Consider the following 20091-nt stretch of genomic DNA (forward strand, 5'->3'; position numbering starts at 1 on the left):
AAAATGAAATACAAAACTTGCTTAAACTGATAGTTCCATTACAACCTTAAAATACTCAGCTCCATACTAAACCTAAGTCTTTATATCTTAACCAATGATTTTATTTTTACAGCATATTAATGAGAGAACAAATGTTAGAGAATTATTTTAACACTCTAAAAATATGCATATATCTAAACAAAAGCAGAGGATGGTACATTCTTGGAAGCAAAAGACTGACAATGGTTGCATATGATAGAAGCTCTTTGTAGGGCTCTCAACATGAAGGGTGAAAGCTGTCAAAGGGGGTCATACTCAAACTTCATTAACTGCTCTATTGCTGCAATTTTTTTCAGAGTATTTATGATGTCAACTAAATTGCACAAAGGCTGTTTATTGCAGTGTGCCAATCACTATCATCTATGATACAGTTGCCCCAAGACAAATAAATCTGTAAAATATCCCTATGAAAAATGTGATTTGTTCTCCCATACCTGGATTAATTTTACAATATTTCTGCCTTTGGTTACATGGACTTATCATTCTCACTAACTGTAACCCACTGAAACTATAAGACATCAACAGCACTGCTATAAACTGAAAATGCTAGACCATATTTTCCTTAAATCATTAAGTTTCAGGCAAATTAAAGAGATGCTGTTGGTTTTATTTCCTGGAACCTGAAGCACCCAAATGTTTCATTTTCATGACATTTAGCATTTAATAACCTCACTGTCATTGGTACTAATTTTCCAAGTGCCGTTTCTGCTTTTGTTTTTAAAACGAGTATGTGGAAAACATGCTTTGGTACTTCAATTTTCTCTTTTACTTTTTGGGGAAGCTTCCAAAATAATTAGCTAAATGATCAATCAGTTAAGAAAAAGTGGATTCAGGGTTGGATCCAAATGTCCTTAAAGTCTATAGAATTCTATTAACTTTTATTACTTGTGCCCAGAGATGATAAATAAATTGGCAAGGGGTTCATGGGAAAAACACTCTTGACAATTAACTGAAAAGGAAGAAGATTTGCCTGATTTAAACAGTCAGGGTCTTAAAATCTTCTTAGAAAAGCAGATATTTTAATTAGCTTTTCTCTTCTACATATTTTAGATTTTTTGTGAATTTGAAAATAACAGTTAATGTTATTTGTCTTACCACTCCATCTTCCTTGTTTACTAATTTGATCTATCAGAGAACATGTTGTCATTCCAATTGAAATGTCAGTGGTAGGTATGCAAGTATTGTATACCTATGTATACACTCACATACATATATATATATATATGACAGCAGAACACTGTATCAACTTCCACACACTAAAAAATCACCAAGCAGTAGTGATTTATTCAGATTTTCTCAAGCCAGACTTACACCCACTCACATCAAGGTCAAGGAGAGAACAAAGAGATTCTTGTCTCTTTGTTTTGAGAAAGGGTGGCCATATCACTCTGACAGGAAGATATGATATTTAGAGAGGCGTATGGAAGGTTCTCATCAACTTGTCTTCATGTTGCCTTTTCTTCACTGAAATGCTACAGCTAAGCTCTAATTTAACAGTATGGTACTCAAGACTCCTCCTTTGCATTGTTCATCTTCTGAAAGAAAGAAAGCACAGAAGGTGGGTTGCACAATAAATGTGCATTTTTATCTTTGTCATTCAGCTGGAGAGTGTGTTGGAGTATTAATGTCAGCAGCTTTATTTTCCCATTTCTTTGACAGGTCCAAATTTTGTAATGCCCCTCCACAAAATAAAAAAGAAGCTGATTAATGTTTTTCTGTTTACCCTTTACCATAATTACAATTTTTCAGTTTGGTGATTTCGTTTCAAAGGATGTTTGCTTTTTCTGCTAGTTGGAATTTAACATGGGGTAGATGGGAGAATAAATGTATTTCTGAGCAATATTTTAGCACAAAAAACCCCTTTAGAATTATAAAAGCAAATATCAAGCTTGTTAGGAAGAAGCTGCTTATTACTTCTGGTACTAACCATGTTCAGTGGTTTACTGGTTTGCACACCAGACAATATTACCTATCTTGATTTCCTCTGGTGACTGAGACAAAACCCAAAGATTTAGGATATGGACATGCTTATTACCATTAGATATTCTGAGAGAAAATTAATAAGTTTCAGGTAAAAACTAATCTGGAAAGAAGTTTGCCTGTGGGCAGAGTATCCTTTCATCTATAGAAAATGAGACCACTTAGGTTTTTCTTAACACGGAACAAAACCCAAACCAAAGGGAACACACGGGTCATGTTGGTCATTTGAGCAAGGACATCCTTTTCCCTTTGAGAATAAGCAACTTCTGCAAAGAAACAAGCTCAAAGTGTAAACAGATTTTATCTAGTGACTATTGGCAAAACAGAACCTCCTTTCGCACTTTACGTAATAAAAGTGATATCTGGAAAGTATTTTTTTGCAATACTTTTCCAAAAGGAAGTATCACTGAGTAAATTAAATTGCTGGGCTTTTGGACCAGGCAAAATAAAATTTTACTAATTTCTATCCTAATAAAAGACAAGACTGGAAATTGAAGAAAACTCCCGAGAAGTATTTACAGCAGTTCTTGAGATGTGAGTACTGCAGAACAGATTGCTGTGTGGAGGATGTATCGCCAGCAACAAGCATACACAGAAATCCATAAATTAAGAGAAAAACCACAAAATGTCATGTTATTTCATTGTTTAATTGAAAGTCTAAGATTTCTGCATAAGGAGGTTTTGCTCACAGGTGAATAATATGACTCCTTAACTATTTGGCTAATTGGGAATTTCTGGAGAACTGCACACAGGATAAATGGATGGTATGAAAGCTAGATATCTACTGACATTTTCAGGTGTATAAATAACACATGCTTCATATTTTCAGTTGCCTTTGTGTTTCTTCCTTCTGGAGAACTAAAAGGTGGCAGAAATATCACCTTCTCAAAGCTGAATCTTTAGCAAATCCTTCTTTTATGCACAGTTCCTGCCTAGGAAACCTCATAAGGCATTTGATATTTCCTCTTAATTTGTCAGTTACCAGCCCCTCACGTCTTCCCTTTTTCCTTCTCCCAGTACTATTTATGTTTATTATCTCCCAGTATTATTTATGTTATCTTTTTACTTGTTTTCTTGGCTTCCAAAATCTTGAATCCTTGGAAAGAAGTGTTACTGATGGTAGGTAACTGTGGGCAGTCAGCAGCTGACTGTCTTAAGTCCAAAGCAGCTTAAACAACCAGTCTTGTCCCTAAGGGAGTAAGTCTTTCACTCATTTCTCACCATACTGAGTGGATTATACAGTGGGATGCCAAAGTGGAAGTAAAGAATTAAGTGAGGTATGAAAGGGAAGAGTCTTTCAGCAGCTCTCCTGAGTGCCTATGTCCTGGCAGATAAAGATATTCCTCTGCAACTGTGCTTACTGCACTTCTCGTATTATGTTGGACTAAAGCAAAGTGCCGTAGAGTTTTTCTGCAGGGAATATGGAATCTAAACTAGACTATACTAAGTAGTAAATGACTGGGTATAAAAAACCTAGCTCTGTAGTTCTAGAGTTGGGGATCAATGGCATAAATCTTTCGGCAATGTACAAGTTATGTATGTTCTTTCTTGTGTTCTAAGTGAAGACCCTAATTGTGGGACAAACAGCAATTTGTTGCCATTTAGTAGGAGGTGTATAGGGTCTGTGTAACAACCAGCTGTGGTGGGTTATCTATGGCTAACAGCCAAACTCCCACCCAGCTGCTCACTCACTTTTCTTCTCAGTTGTAAAAAATAGGAAAAACAGGAATGAGAAAGCTCGTGGTTTGAAATAAAGACAGTCCAGCTGATTACTCATTACTGTTGTGGATAAAGCAGACTCAGGAAAAATTAACTCCTGAAAATGTAATTGCTAATTTGGATAGTGGGAAACGGAAAGACAAGCATTAAAACAACACCTTTCCTCTCCTCTTTCCCAAGCTCAACTTCATTCCTTCACTCCAGTCTCCAGCAGTTACAGTTGGTACATGGTGGTTCCTCTTCACTGCTCTGTCTTCTTCACACTTTTTGTCTGCTCTGGCATGGGTCGTCCACAGGTTGCAGGGGAATCTCTGCTCCAGTGTGGAGCACCTCCTCTTCCTCCTCCTCTTCTGACCTTGGTGCTCCCTCTGATGCTTCTCACTCTTTTTGTTCCCTCCTCCTCTCTCTTTGTGGCATTGTCTGCCTTTCCTTACACAGGCTTTCCCAGAGGTACCACCATCTTGGCCGTGGGGCTCAGCTGTGCCGCTCAGCTGTGCCCTGCAGTGGGTTGGTTGGAGCCGGCTGGAACCGGCTGTGTCCAGCACGGGGCAGCCCTGGCCGCTTCGCACAGAGGCCGCCTCACAGCCCCCTGCCAGCGCCGGGGCACCTGCACCTGGTACACCGACACAGTTAATCACCAAAATAGCTTCTTTTACATGGACTTTTCAACCTTCCTTTGGAAATTACGTCAGCAATGGGAGCAATAGAAATGAGCCATTGAGAAAAGCTCCCATTTGCTGGAAGGTTTTAAACTGGACAAAACTGGACTCCAGCTGCAATGTGGGTAGAAGTTTGAAAGACTGAGTGCAAACTGAGGGCTGCAGACAGGGTCCGTGGACTGTACTAGCTAGAGCAGGCAGTTTTGGGGTGGACAGCTTACTCTTGGCTGAGCAATTGATCTCATTGAGCTTGGTCAAGTCTTAATTTTCAGAGTTGCTGGAAATTGACTGTTCCTTTTGACTTCAGCAGGATTTTAGCATCTCAGAGAAAGGTGCACATTTTCAAGAAGAAGGGATTAGAAACGCCGGTCCACCTGCACAGCCAAACTACCAAGCAACAAACCTCCCACGTGGGAAGGCTTATCAAACTCCATGGGGCAAAGGACTCTCGAACACCAATGCAGAGCTGTACAATTGCAACTATGCTATCTTCAGGCTGTAGTCTGGTTTTTCCACCAGCTCACCTGTTTTAACAATTGCTGATAAAGGCAAGCCATAGTTCCTATGGGGGTCGGGGGAGAAATCTCACCATTTGTGCTCTCTCAGTTTCTTCGTGGTCATTTTCCCAATTGTGTGGACTACAGACTAGTCATTCAAGATTGCACATTTGTCTGTATAGGTTGCGCAGTTGTATTTTAAACAACCACTTTGATGAACATATGTGATTTTGGTACAGATGACGTCCTACCTTGAACGATTACAGCAAGCATTTAGCTTTTCGTATGTCTGAGTGTAATCCACAAAGTGTGTAAAAAGACTAGCTAAGTATTGCAAAAAGCTCATTAGGAATAAATACAATGATGAATGATTCATTTTTCCAGCCTAATTGTAAGAAATGTCACGTCTTTATATTCAGAAGATTTGTATATACTTAGCAGGGATAGAAAACTGACATATGTAAACCCTTGTCCTCCACTTTTAGATTCACAGGAAAACATATCACAGCCACTGGAACAAGGTTTATATTCTTTATTTTCCAAAATAGATAACAATCAGCATATGATTTTGCAATATTTCAAGCTAATTTGAGTAAAACCATGCAATTCAAGCATTTTTTTTGATGTTTCCAAGTGAATTTAAAGAAAAAAATGCTTGCTACTTTGAGAATGGACCTGTTTATCCTGTTCTTCAAGGCAGTGACTGAGATTAGGAAACAACAATAAATGACTGATTTTATATCACTTATTCAATTATGTTAATTGTTTATGTTTCCAAAGCTTTCAGATATCTAATTGAAACATGGAGATGAGATCTGAAACATATTCTTGTCATCTCCCATCTCAAATGAGAAGAAAGGATTAAGGCTATCTATAATGAAAAAAATTTATTTTGCCAAAAGAAGCTGAAAAAATAATGGCTTATAGTATATTAAAATTTTGTCCTGATTATTGGAATTAGATAAAGTCTTGAATTAACTGATTTTCAGAAAGTATATTATAATCGCCTTTAAGACAGCTTTTGCAGTAAAAACCTAGGGCAACTATATCCATAATAATATATAAAAATCACAAATTGTGAATGAAAAAAAGTCACTGGAATATAAAAAGGTTCACTGAGAGAAAATTAAAGATTGTCATTTTACCATGAAATATTCTCTGTTGGTAGCTCTATCTCAAGAGCAGATTTCACAGGTAACTGGAGGCATTCACCATGAACACTTTCATCTGCAGTGTGTTCCTATGTTGAAAGAGCTACTCCTAGGGCAGGACCTGTTCCTACTTTCCAGAAACCACTGTCTAGACTGCTTGTTGCAATGACAGTTTTTGCAGCACAGAACCTGTGCAATACGAGAGTGCATTAAGACCGAGAACTCAGTTCACGTAAGGCCATGACCAGTAATCAGGGAGTACCAACCCCACCCAGCAGTGCAACAGCAAAGCTTTCTGAATTAACCTGTCAAAGACTCGGTTGTCCAAAACTCATGTGAGTCAGTTATTTGATTAAGGTAAGAATGGGTCGGCTGGGATAGGGAATGGTTAAGGGGCTGATGTTATCCTGAACTATGCTAAAAACGAAAAAGCAGTATATAGTTACTGGTGTGCTCAGACTTTGCAAGTAGCCAGGCTGTACAAAGAGCATCATGCTGCTTCACCAGGTAACTATATAACTAAGATCATTGCTGTACATTTCACAGATTAAATGCAAAAACAAAGTAAAGAAATACAAAGAAATAGCAGCTTGCGAAAATGTATGATTATTTACATTGCCAGATGTACAGACAATTGAGATGCCAGTTTTCAGTTGTGTCTTTACATGGATCAAATGCCATCCCATCTCCTTCTCAAGGCAACAAACCCATTATTTCTACAGAAATGCATAAAAGAATGTTGAGGATGCGCATATCTACTTCCAGTTCTCATTTATAAGTTATCAACAGTAGTGTCTTGTGAGGAAGTGCTTTCATTTCATCTAGCAAAATCAGCTACTCAGATTATTTCATATGCTCTTGTTTTTTGTTTTTTGTGGGTTTTTTTTGTTTTGTTTTTGTTTTTGTTTTTGTTTGTTTGTTTGTTTTAAATTTAATTTTATTTTTTAAAATTGGTTTTGTTGGGTTTTTTTGTTCATTGATCTGAGATTGCATCAAACTGGCATGTTTACCTATTGGAAATTTGGGTTGCCTTAGTTTCATGAGTGGCATCTCACATCATAGCTTTTCTTCTAATTTATGCTAATAGCAAATAGTTGGCTGGTATATTCTTCATTTACATGGTTTTCACTGCAAGTCAATCTGAATTGCCCACAGAAGAAAAATAGAAGTACTAAAATTATTTCATTTGTTTCTTGGGATCTTCATGTTGGTAAAGCACTGTTTTTCCTCACTTTTGCCATGTTGTTTCACTTTCTCTGCTCACTTTGGGCTTTAGGAAGTGAAGAGTTTGTACTTCATCAACAGGCAGGGCAAACAGACCAAGCATTTACTGCTTCAAGTTAAATAGAAATATTCATCATTAACATGACTTGTGGAGTCAACTTACTGATAGTATATTGAGCTGCTCCAAGTAAGTGTGAGCTTCAGGCTACACTGGTCAATGAGACATAAAAATAGCACCAGTCACAGAGCACATTTTCATGACTTAGTGAGGCTTTTTCCTGTCAGCAATTTGATTGAACGTTAAAAAGAAATGATTTAGGATTGCAGGTAGACTTGCAATCTTGCTGATATAAGAGCTACATTCAACCTTTCACTCCCTAGATAAGATTAAATGGAAAACAGACTCACTTCTATGCTGAGCAGGTAGGTAAAGAAAAACAAGAAGAGCAAAAGAGGCAGGAAAACACACACACACGCTCACACACACAATCGTGTCAACACTTTGTTAACATTGCAGCGTTTCCACGAGAAATGGGGCACTTTTACATTTCTACCTTTGTCAAACACAGTTCATTACTGCTTGTTTTGCCTCTGCCCCATGGAAACATTTTCCAGGTACATGTGTCCAAGTGGATCACATTCTTGCAATGACAAGTACCACTGTAACTACTGTGGACCTCAGCAGAAAATATAAAGTGCAAAATGTGAGTGATCACGGGACTCAGTCTCTCTACTGCCCTGGTTTCCTTGTCCTTCTCTTGGAAGTCTTTGAGTGAGTCTTTTCTTCCTTGTTTGAAGGGGGATTAGTGGGAAATTGCAGTCCAAATCCATTAGGTCCATTTAGGAAGACACACTGAAAGTAGCGGACAGGAGCTAGGAAAACAAGGAAGAGATGGTTAATGACTTCCGAACTGAGGCCATGAATCTCTTCTATGTTCTTTCAGAAAATATCTGTATAGCTTCATTCCCATTGAGTTATAACAGCACAAATCTCTAGTGTGATTACAAGCCAGGTTCCACATATCAACAAGATTTTACCTGAAAGGCTCAGTGAGACATCTTTGTAGCACAGGATGAGAAATTACTGACAATTTCACACTTAAATCTATTATTCCACTAGTGTTATAGTCCTACTTCTCCCAGAATATTTGCATTTTGGGATAGCTGAATGGAAGTCCCCAAAATTTACACATATATTTTCTGATTTTATATTTCACAGTGACTTTCAGATACACTGAGGAGTTCCAGAAGGACTCACATCTAATAAAGATAATGACATATTTTATTAGGCTTCAAATGAGTTATCTTTTATTCTGAATAAAGGGATCATAAATGACAGTACTTCTTTCCTAGTCCTTCACAATCAGGGAGGTTTTCTCCCTTTTGATTTTTGAGCACTAGTCTGTGTAGTTGCCCTTATTTCCATTAGGTTTTAAAAGTGTTCAGGAACTCCTTAGCACAGATGGAATTGACCTAATTTGTTCTAAAAGCTGAGTTTTGCACTCTGAGATTAACATTGACAAGCTTTTAAAAGATAACTTTTAGTCAGTTATGTGTTTGGGAAAATGACTGGAGGAATGTTGGCACCTGAAACAAGTTAGTTTTCATGCAATTAATTTTCTGATGACTTCTTCTTTCCTCTGCTGTTCATTCCATATTAAAAAAAATTAGCTGTTCCCTGAGGCAGTTCTAAACTGAGATGGGCTCCATAGCTTCCAGTGTTATAAACCGAGGTGCAGGGTTTATTTATTGACTGCCAAGTCACAGTAAATGGTGGAACACAGAGAGGAGTGTCAGAAATGCCGATATATTCAGTCCAGTTATATTATCCTCTATGGTCTTCTTGCCCAACTCATGAGAAGATTAAGTTTTGCTATCTAAAAAGCACACTTCAAAATGGAGTTGGAAATCAGATCAGTCATCTGACTTACTGCTTTCCCACTAAATCTAAGAACGGAAACAATTTTTTCCCCAAAATTTTCAGTATTTCTGATGTTCTTCTGTGGAATGAATTTGAGATTTCTTCAGAAAACAGAGACAAAGCAACTGTTATGACTAGAGTTCACAGCCTAAATCTGACAGACCAAGGTTCCCTTGTGAGGCCTGACAAGACACGGACTAGGTGCATGGTGTGGATGTGCTATGTCTTGTAGCATTGGCCATTTTACAGAGGCACTTGGGCAAGACAAGAAAGTTTCTGGGATATGTTATAGTTTCAACAATTAGACTTATTTCATACTTGAACTAAAGTAACCTTTGTGAGTAAAACTAACTAAAAGCAGTATATTTCCACAAAACCCTCTATGATTAAAAACAATGTTCTCCTACCAAATTACTCCATCAGAGATTTCTCAACCAGATCTTTAAAAAAAAACCAAAACAGAAAACCCAGTGGGTGCCAGTTTGATAAAGAGAAATACCTTACAGGAAAAAAGCTGCCAATTAAAAACTCACCTTGTGCTGTTTAAATGGAAAGTATTTCTGCATATTACTCTTATGGATATAAAAACTAAAACAAAAAAATCAATAACTCTCTCTTCTTTATGAAGAAGCCAAGTATGGCATCATGCATTTTCTAGCCCCAATAAATACAAATAAATAGTTTACTTAAGGGGAAAAAAACCCACAAACTACTCCTCTATGTTTTACATGCAGTCAGAAAGTAAAAAGTTAGCTCTTTACATACTTTCACAAAGTCCTGGTACATTCTAGCTTATATAGCTACACAAGCATTTTAAACATGGTTAAATATTGTAATGATAGCATGTCTGACACCACAGTGTTTTCCAGAGGTGTTATCTGATTGTCATTCTAAAATCACTAGTAGTACTGGCCACTGCAACCATTTAACTTGAAAATCTGATTTACAGTCTATTGTTAAAAGTCACTAAATTCATGGATGGTAAGGGAAAGGGTGAATTTTCAGATTTTTGCAACTTGGCCAAGAGCCACAATCTAATTATGTGGGCTGTAATGCTAAATTTGAAAAATAGGCAGAGAAAATAATTATTTTAAAAATAAAATCTAAAATGTATGTGTATTTGAAATGTGTAATGCTAAAGGATCACCCTTGACTGTGTTATTTCTGAGACACCTATAGTGTTTTTGAAATGAGCCCTGTTGTTTGGCTACTATGTACTTATATTAAGTGCAACATTTTGAAGTGACATTCAATTGTTTATATAGCCTGTCACTTATCACCAGTTTTCAGAAAATATCAGGAAAATGTAAGATAAAATAGAAACTCAGGAGAGATAAGGATGGTAGCAATTACTTTCATTAAGTTTGCCTGCTACTTCCTTTCATAAGACTCTAATTCCAGTAACTTAACTTGTTACCATATTTAACTACCTGTGGTGAAACTTTCAATGCTGAAATTAGCTGCCAGTTGAGCTTGGTTTTTGGCAAAGAACTCCAAAATAACAATGTAGGTATATTTAAAAAAACCCCAACAAACAGCTAGAAAAAAAAAAGATTTTCTTTTTGTGGTATAAAAAATCTTTTCTTTAAAAAGTGTGAGTATCCTAGCAGCCTAGAGGGAGAATGTTGAGGGTAGAAGACTGTGGTGGAGACTGTGATTGCTCAAGCAAAACAAGTGGTCTGCCATGGTAGGACACTAACACTAATCTAGCAAAATGATTAGTCCAGGTGATTCTTCGTGTGACTGGAAGAAAAAATGGGTGACATACAACTTGACCAAAGAGTTTGAGGAAAAAAATGGACATAACTTTATGAAGAGACTGTGGCCAAGTGGTTGGAAAGTGATAGGGGAACCTCATGGTAAGAAGGGAGACAAGGGCTGGAGATTATGACAGATAGAAAAAACAAGAGTTACTTTTTGGACAAACTGAGAGTGTGAAAGCCTGAAGAGTAGGAGTAAAGTAGGATAAACATTACAAATGGGATGGGAATAAGAACACGGGGACTAGAAAAGGTAGGATATGTACAAGAATTTTTAAGATAAGGAGGAAAAAACAATCACACTTCTTCCAGGAGAAGTGTGTAAGGGGTTTGAGGCTCAAACAGCTATGAATATTGCAGCATCCTGTCTTCCAAAACCAGTGTTTTGGACAATCAGTCTGCTGTCAGCCAGAAGTCAAAAACACCGGTAAAACACTTTATCCCTTTTTAGTGCTCACACATTTCATGAATGACAACCTAATTCTGTTGGAAAATATTCCTTTAGTGCAAATGACAGGAGCCCTTGTTAAGGGTCCAGACCTTAGGGTCTGTGTGGGCTGTAACATCAGGCTCTGAACTGGCATGTATCAGTGACAGGGCCAAAGGCTCCTTCCACACTGAAACTGACAGAAGTCTCCTCTCCTCTGTGGTGTGAGTGAAGCAGTGTGAGGAATTAATCTGTAGGAGGTTTCTCCTAGCCTCTGAGGCATAGGCAAAACTACAGTCACTGAGAAATTTAGTTGTAACAACTTTTCACTGGAGAAAAACTTTCTGGGAAAAGATACAGATTCTGCTATTTAAAAAAAAAAAAAAAATCAAAGTCCACAAAAGAATTAATTAAAACTCTTTATTGACTGTTTCATTTTGAGGAAGGCTATACGAAAAAAAGAAGTGCTTTTTTCATCAATACTAAACAGACTATAGCAGAGGATTTAAAATATCCAAAGATCCAAAAGCAACTTTATAAATAACAGGTGGTATATGAAACAAAAATTTGGAAACTCTACCTTTTGATTTTCAAAACTTTTAAATGAAACTTTTGTGAAATTATTTGGAAAATCTACAAATATTTCCGAAAAAAAATATTTTATTTTTTAACTGGAACGTCATTAGAATGAATCTGAAATGTTTCACTGAAATGAAAAGTCCCCATTTTTTTCAATTTTTTTTGAGGGGGTTAGACAAACTAAAGCACAATGCTTCATGGATTTATCCTGATATTAAGGCAATGTTTATACATCAGTAAATTAAGAAGATTCACTTGCTAAAAGATTGAACTGTTTTGATACATTGTATGGCATGTGAGATCTAGTAGCTACTGATTTCAGAGTACAAGATTTAGTAAGCAAGGTGTTATACTTCCAAATGTAGGTACAGAAAGAGGGCATTTTCAGGTTTTGGATGGTAGTCAAACTATTAAAAAAGGCCTTTTTTTTCCATACTGTCTTCATAGATTGCTTCTTATTAATTCTTCCAATACAAAACCACTCATTTATAAAAGAAAATTTCATCAGCATGCCTTGCTGGGATGGATCTTTTATATTTAATCTAAGCAAGCAACCAGAGTTTGAAGCAAACATATTGCAAATGTCTGTTGGGTTTGTCCTTTTTTTAAAATTATATTTTCTGGTAAATATCTCATATATTGTCTTTCTTCTTTATGGCTGATGAGATTCACACCTTCTGTAAATGGGATGGTCTGTCTTTAGCGTGTTCTAAGCAAAACAAAGTCAGCTGCCAATATAGAAAATCTATGCAGAAGGACATGGTTTCAGAATTATGCTTTTTGCTATGTGCTCTTTCACTATTGATCCCTAAGTCACACGCACCTCACACAGAGAGTTGGTTTCAAGAAATGTATGGAATATTGCAAGACCACTCTCCTGGTGCTTTCAATTCTCCAGCAGAAAGGAGAAAACCTGTCTATTGAGGTCCCTCTGGATGGCAACGTGGCCCTCTCTGTATTAGCCATTCCCCCCCCCCCAGTATTCTGTCATCTGTAAACTTGCCTGGGGTACACACTGCCGCATCATCCAGATCACTAATGAAGATGATAAATGGAACCAGTACTGACCCCTGGGTTACCCTGCTACTTATTGGCCTGCAACTACACTTCCTGCCACTGATCACCACCCCCTGGGCCTGTTTTAGCCAGTTTTCAATCCACCTCATGGTCTGCTCATCTAGTCCATACTTCGTCAGCTTCTCTATGAGAATCCTGTGGGAGACAGTGCCAAAAGCCTTACTGATGACAAGGTAAACAATATCCACTGCTCTCCCCTGGTCTCCCAAGCCAGTCATTTCATCATAGAAGGTTATCAGGTTGGTCAAGCATGACTTTCCCTTTGTGAACCCATGCTGACTATTCCTGATCAACTTCTTGTCCTTCATGTGTCTGGCAATGGTTTCCAGGATTAGCTGCTCTACCACCTTCCTAGGGATTGAGGTGAGGCTGAACAGCCTATAGTTCCCTGGGTCCTTCTTGCCCTTTTTGAAGACAGGAGCAACACACACTTTCTGCCAGTCCTCAGGCACCTTCCCAGTTGCCATGATTGTTCAATGATTATTAATTTTGCTTTGAGGATCTAGAATGCAAATTACATAATATTAATTGATAATTGTTCTCTTTAAGCCTATTGAATGGAAAAGATGACAGGTAAAAGACAACTAGCTGATTCAAGTCCCAGTAAGGGATGAGAAACAAGAGAACAAATACAATCCCAAAGCCATCAGATTGTTGGAACAGTTAAACACTGATTTTATATACTGTTCCATTTCCACATATAAGGCAAAGATACCAGCAGAATTGATTTGGCTGAGAACCAGCAGACAGGCTCACAGCAGTCCAAATACATCCCAGAATCAGATCTAACTTTCAAAGTGTGCACATCTATTATATCCCCTACAGATACTGTTATGGTGACATCCACAAGTCCTTTACCATCCCAGATTGCTCTGTGCCTCACCCCTGGCAAAGGCAGTGAAGAGTTAAATCCACCTGTGTATGGCATAAATAATTAATTTATGTGAATCTGTATGGACTATTAAAATCAATGTATGAGAAAGATTTACACTCGGGTTTGAATATTGCTTAACAGGTGGTTACAGTTTTTTGCCTTATGGTGGCTTACATTGGTTAACAGTCTTTATTTACTGTCTGGGCAGAAAGATTCACACTCAGTCATTTACATTTCCAAAGCATGAGAAAGCAGACACTGATGAAATGACAGTAAGATCCCAAATATTTCTCTGTTGAGAGAAGGATTAAGAAATTACTGGGAAAGAGAGGAGTTTTAATTCTGAATCCATCACCAAAAGAACCTTCCATACAAAGGGAATAAAGGGGTCCTCAACCAGGGATCCCCTTCTGTGACAAATCTGGATGGGGAAAGATTTTCATGAGAAGCCCAGTCACCAGGACACAGACTATTAAGCATTTGTCAGCTAATTAAAAGAACCCTGTAGTGGAAGAGTCACTATTAAAGCTCAGTGTTAGGTAAGCACTGACTTGTTCATTTTATGCTGCATATTTATGCCTTTATAGATCCTTATACCCTAAGCAGTCTATTTTGGAATTGATTTAGCTGAAGTAGTTCTTTAAGAAATTCATGAATATGAGGGAACTCCATAGTTAAAGATGTGGTGGATCTTAAAAGTCAGGGTGCTGGGACTCTGTAAAAGAGTTTGGCTTCCTATGCATTGATCCACAGTTTCCAAAGGATGATAGGCTCTAACTCCACTTAAAGAGCGTGTCTGGTTTGGGAATTGGTAATTCAGGGACTAAAGAGAAAAAACAGTTTTCATTTCCTTCTTTAGCTGTATGAAGTTAAATATGGGAACATATTTAAACTCCAAGGATGTCCAGGGACCTTGTGATAATTTCCAAGAAAGCTTCTTCTGAGTTAATATAATTTAGTATCATTTTAAAGATGACTACTAAGGTGTAGCTTTCTACCATTCAAAGTGCTGAACTACCATTCAAGTGTCTACTGAAGCAATGAGAGTTTTGTGTAAGGAATTATGGTGATATAAACAAACAAATAAATGTATTTTTTTATGATAGTCTTTTTAAAAACTGATCTTATAAGGAAAGGGGGTAGAAAATTCAGACAGGAATAAAATTTACTAATCCTAAAGAATACAAAGGTGTTCCTGTTTATGTTTTACAACGGTTAAAGTCCCATTTCTATAAGGCTCAGACAGCTGTTTTTAAGGCCGGTCACCCAATACAATATTCATTAAAAAGCAATAGCTTTTAGCAATAACAGTTTGGTTATTAGGGAAAAATTACAGAGAATGTGTGAGGAAACAATTTTTATTACTACTGTTTTCTAGTTTGAATCAAATTTCTTCACTAATAGAATTAAACAATTCAACGAAGCAGAAAAATTCAGGCAATCATAGCATTAGAAACAACTAATTAGTAAGCAATTTTAAGTAAGAGGAAAGTATCAACAATTGCACTCATTTCTTTCTGATTGCTTCTCAGGAGTGCACGTACTGTGTTTTAGTTCAGCAATCAAAACTGAACCACACAAGAACAAAGAAAACTTGTTCTGACAACTGGGGAGTTGAAATTTTTTTTGCTTACTAGAGGGCAAGAGAGACAAGCATTTCCCTCCTTGCTCTGCTTCTTTCCCTATCAAATAATCTGGGCTCTTTCCCTTAACATTTCAGTGAAATTACAGTATGACAACCTGGGCAGAGAAAGCACAGGGGCAGATGGGGAAGTGAAGCAGTGTGAAATCCTTGCTAAATATCACAAATTTTTGCCTTCACACCTTCTAAAATAAGTGTATAAGTCTTTGTGCTTAACGGCACTGTGTAACTGACATTTAATTAAATCCCATTTCTCTGAATAGCAAAGCTGAATGCTGAGGGCCTATGCGGGAGACCAAATACTGTTTTCTTAAATTCAGAACATGGTCCGTGTTTAGATACTGGCTATTCAAAGCAACACAGTTTTCTTCAAAAATTAGATTTATCTTTTTTTGATAAATTCTTTTCAACTCCTTTCTTATTATTGACCGTGCTGTAGAGCCACACTACCGCCATTCTCAGGAAGTACAATGCTTAATGGGAAGGAGGAAGGGGAAAAGAAGAGAAGAAAGCTTTTATATGTCCATTACACATAAGCAAGAACTATCACTACCACTTTAAATCAATTCTATATATCTAAAAACATCCCCTTAAAATGACATTTTTCTAGCATTGTATAGACAATGTGTAGACAGGGAAAAAAAGAAATTGTCCCATGAGGATACTCCTTTTGCATCTTATTTTGCCTTGAATAAGAAAAGAAAAATAAGGATGGTTGGAAAGTATCTCTCAAAGCTACTTTCAAAGTGTCTGTGATATAACACAATTAATTGCTCATCTTTGCAGAGACCATCCAAGTTTTCATATCCATTTTTGCAGGGGGTCTGTCAGATAATAAGTTATTTAGTAAAAAGTACTAAAGATGTTTGAGCAGCAGAGTTAAATACTAGCAACAACATTGTTGTTATAGCCATGAGAACTCAGATCGCATGTTCTCATTAACGGCTCTTTTCACGCATTGTGGGACTGCAAGGTCTGGAAAAGGTAAAATGGCTATACTTTAAAAGAATAAATACATCTCTCAAAATCAGTCCTCAACAGTGAGCAAGAAACACCTAGAAGATTGTTTTATTTCTTATCAGTGTCTGCAGTCCCAACTTACTGAGGAAATTTGCTAAATACACAAAAGAATCCAGCCTTTATTGGCATTTCAATCAGTGGGACAAAAATATTATCAGTACATGTCTCTAATAACACTCTCTTGGTATAAAACATTGTAAGTGTATCAAATCAATAGTGCTAGAAGGTCACTCTGGTCATATTTTATGTCATTAGAGGGGAAAAATATATCCACAGTAAAATATATATATAAGATCAAAAGACCAAAGCTGGTTAAAACTAGTTATGATTTGTTATTTTTCAAAGTCAGTGCTCTTTTTGAAACATAACAACAAAACTCCATGAATGAATCTTTATTCTAACAGAACTCATTTTTGCAGTAAAAGGTGAAATTTATTATTTCTATCTTATAGTTTGAATGTGATAGATGACACCTAACAACCATTTAAGGAAAGAAAAAAAATATGTGTTTTGTTAACTGGCTCTTGCATTGTCTAGTAAGAAGGCTTGGTGGATAAATAAGCTGTATGTTTAGAGAAAAGTGTTATATTCCATGTCAGGGTCACTGCACACAAACCATTTAACTCTCACATAAATGTGTGAATATCTCCAAAGTGACATTCCCCCAAAATTCATTAAAAAATTTTTTTGTTAGACAATAAGACCATGCAAGATGTAGCAGTGTGACATATGTGGTAATACAGACACTTCCAACAAAGCATAGCAATGATCAGAGTACACAGTCTTTATAATTTTGCTTGCACTGAGCTTTCAAAGGAGTCTGGTACTGGCATTATGTGTTTTATTAGGGAAACATAGAAACAAATGAATGAATCATTCAAGAAATTATATTTAAGACGGACCAAAAATTAATGCAGGCCTGATTCAAAGTCTATTAAAATCTGTTGGATTTTTCACAGTCTGCAGTGTTAATTACATGAGACTACAGTGGTATTTGGTGGGCAGTAATATGGAATTGGGTTTTGTTGCTACTGCTCAATAAACAGAGTCTTGATGCACTGTGTGCTGATCATGTACCTTAGGCATGCTGATGTGACATGGCCTCTGGTGACTCATTCCTGTGGCCAGCATGTTCAACTAATGTAATTACAACATACTGCATTAAAATCAGTTTCTAATGAACTGTCAGCCACTAAAAGATTGGCTCAAACTTGACATACAAACACATTTATGCACACACAAAAAATATAAAACTGAAGAATAAGGTAAAACCAATCAGGGATCTTACTATGTTAACAAGAGTAGATACCAAATAACTGCAAGTAAATACCAGATATTTTTTCAGCTGTGAAGGCATGGGATGGAGAGAGGAGGCAAGGAGAGCGGAGGAGGAGAGAGAGGAGAGAAGAGGAGGAGAACAGTGAGTGATAAGGCAGTTAAGCAATTAATGAAAGTGAAGCTGGTGTTTGAACGGTACAAGTGCTTTCTTCATTTTGGTTATCATTCTAACTGAAATCTTTATTAAATAAAGGGGTCTTTTTGGATGTGTGTAGCATTATGTGTACACATTTATCTTCGCTAGTGAGAACTTTTTTGCTGGGAGTGGTAGCACTTTTTTATGACAATAAAAAGTCAGGAAAGGCAGTGCTTGAACTATACTACTGACAAACCCTGATAGACTCAAATTCATCCTGCTTAACATCAGACACTGGATTTAGCTTCTAGCCACATGACATAATGCTATGAGACAATTCAGATTTTGAAGGGATGACCAATCCATTGGAGAAGTTTGTCTCTCATTGACCATGGAACTTGTGCAAATATGCTCCTATTTAAGTGCTCATGATAAGGAGGATTGGGTCTGTGCCTGTGTGCTACTTTACAACGAAAAATGAAGCTAAATTAGAATGTCTTCCTCACCTTGAATTTGCACAGTTCTAGGAAAAAGGAAAACCAGAAAGAAACTGTAGAAGCTCAATAAGCAGACTTCTTTAAAGTATTTCACAGCATCTTCTGTCAGTTCTGGTCTCACTAAGAATTGCATCACATAATTATGATTTGTCCACTGGATTATCATCACATACTGATGATAACCTGGAAACATGAACTCACTCCAACATCAGGATGCCTGTTTTACAGCTGGTAAATGTTTAAAACCAAAATCTTTGTTGATAAAAAAGTAAGACAGTTGCTCTGTCCTCTAAGAAATGTTCCCATTAGAAGAGAAGGAACATTAGAGGAATTATTTTCCTAAAGTTCAAGAGGGATTTGAAGAAATGGCCATTTATCCGAAACAAATATAAATAATGTCTGACTCAGAAAACTATTGAAGAATTACATTTTGTATAGAACTTTGCTTCTACAAGATATGTCATGGAAATACGTAATATGTACTTCTCTTTACTTGCAGTGTGATTTAAGAAGATAGTAAAAATAAAGGGCAAAACCAACTTAACAATGAGAAGCATTAAAATAGTAAATATTGATAGTTCATTTGTGGCGAAATCATCCAGAGACTTATACTAAGATATATATATATATATTTTTTTATTTGACTTGTCACAATTTTATTATATATTTATAAATGCTTGGAGCCACTTAGTTTAATTTTAGCAACATGTTTTGACCCAATTAAGAGTAAGGGAATGAAATCGTTGTCCAACAGTCATAAATAGCATTACTAATTGGATTAATTTTGCAAAGTTAGGCCATTCAGATTCTCATTACTGGATCTAAACCAGCACGCTAAATAATGTATTTTTTCATAGTGGTTTTTTTCCATAGGCTGCGACCCTCATATGTTGTTTAGTTAGGCCGATTCATACCTACATTTATAGAAAATATAGGTGTTTGTCTAATAATTTGCTAGGTAAATAATTTTTAGGCTTAACATGAGAAGTAATCAGTTAATGAATTAATTGTAAAAAACCCCAGTTTTTGATTACTTTGTTCACTGTCAACTTTTGTTCATCCTCCAACTCATCTTTTTGCAAAAGATCCTTCTTTATTTCTGGGATTTCTCTCTGGACTCTGAGTTTTCCCTTATTGTATTCCCTGGTAGAATTATGCTTGCTCCATTTTGATGTAAACAACCATTCCAAGCTCAGAGGGCACATTATCACATGTATGGGAAAGGTCTAATAATGTTTGTGGACCAAGATTTAGAGTGTACTTCAGACACCTTGAACAAGATTTAGGTTGAATGAGAGCACCTACATTTGAAGTCAGGTTTACAAACCAGCTCTCCAATGATGACAGGAAATATCCCTTCATTATGGCCTGCAAAGCTCTTCAGATATTAAACTCAGTGCTATACATGTGCATGAGCCACAAGAGCTAGCTACATACATAACTAGACATGCCTGATAGTATAAGAATTAGACCAGAACTAGTTCTAAATTTTACCTGGTATCAGTTTGAAGCGTTATACATAAAGAGGTTTCTGAAGCAGAAACAGACTTTTATATCAAAAATATAAATCATGTCTATTAACCTCCAGTACAAATGAGTCTTGCATTAATG

The 20091-nt window shown here is 36.8% G+C and overlaps 1 protein-coding gene across 6 annotated transcripts in view; it reads right to left on the reverse strand.

The window, feature by feature from the left end:
- Window positions 1-5411: 5411 nt before the first annotated feature.
- Window positions 5412-20091, reverse strand: part of TRDN (triadin) — a 244482-nt gene continuing 229802 nt past the window's right edge. For all 6 annotated transcript variants that reach the window (XM_074862417.1, XM_074862415.1, XM_074862419.1 and 3 more), the window contains one exon: window positions 5412-8142. In XM_074862417.1, coding sequence (XP_074718518.1) covers window positions 8000-8142 — 143 coding nt within the window. In that variant the 3' untranslated portion in view covers window positions 5412-7999. The remainder of the gene's footprint in view (window positions 8143-20091) is intronic.

This window comes from Strix uralensis, chromosome 3 (genome assembly GCF_047716275.1).
Source record: "Strix uralensis isolate ZFMK-TIS-50842 chromosome 3, bStrUra1, whole genome shotgun sequence".
Classification (NCBI taxonomy): Eukaryota; Metazoa; Chordata; class Aves; order Strigiformes; family Strigidae; genus Strix; species Strix uralensis.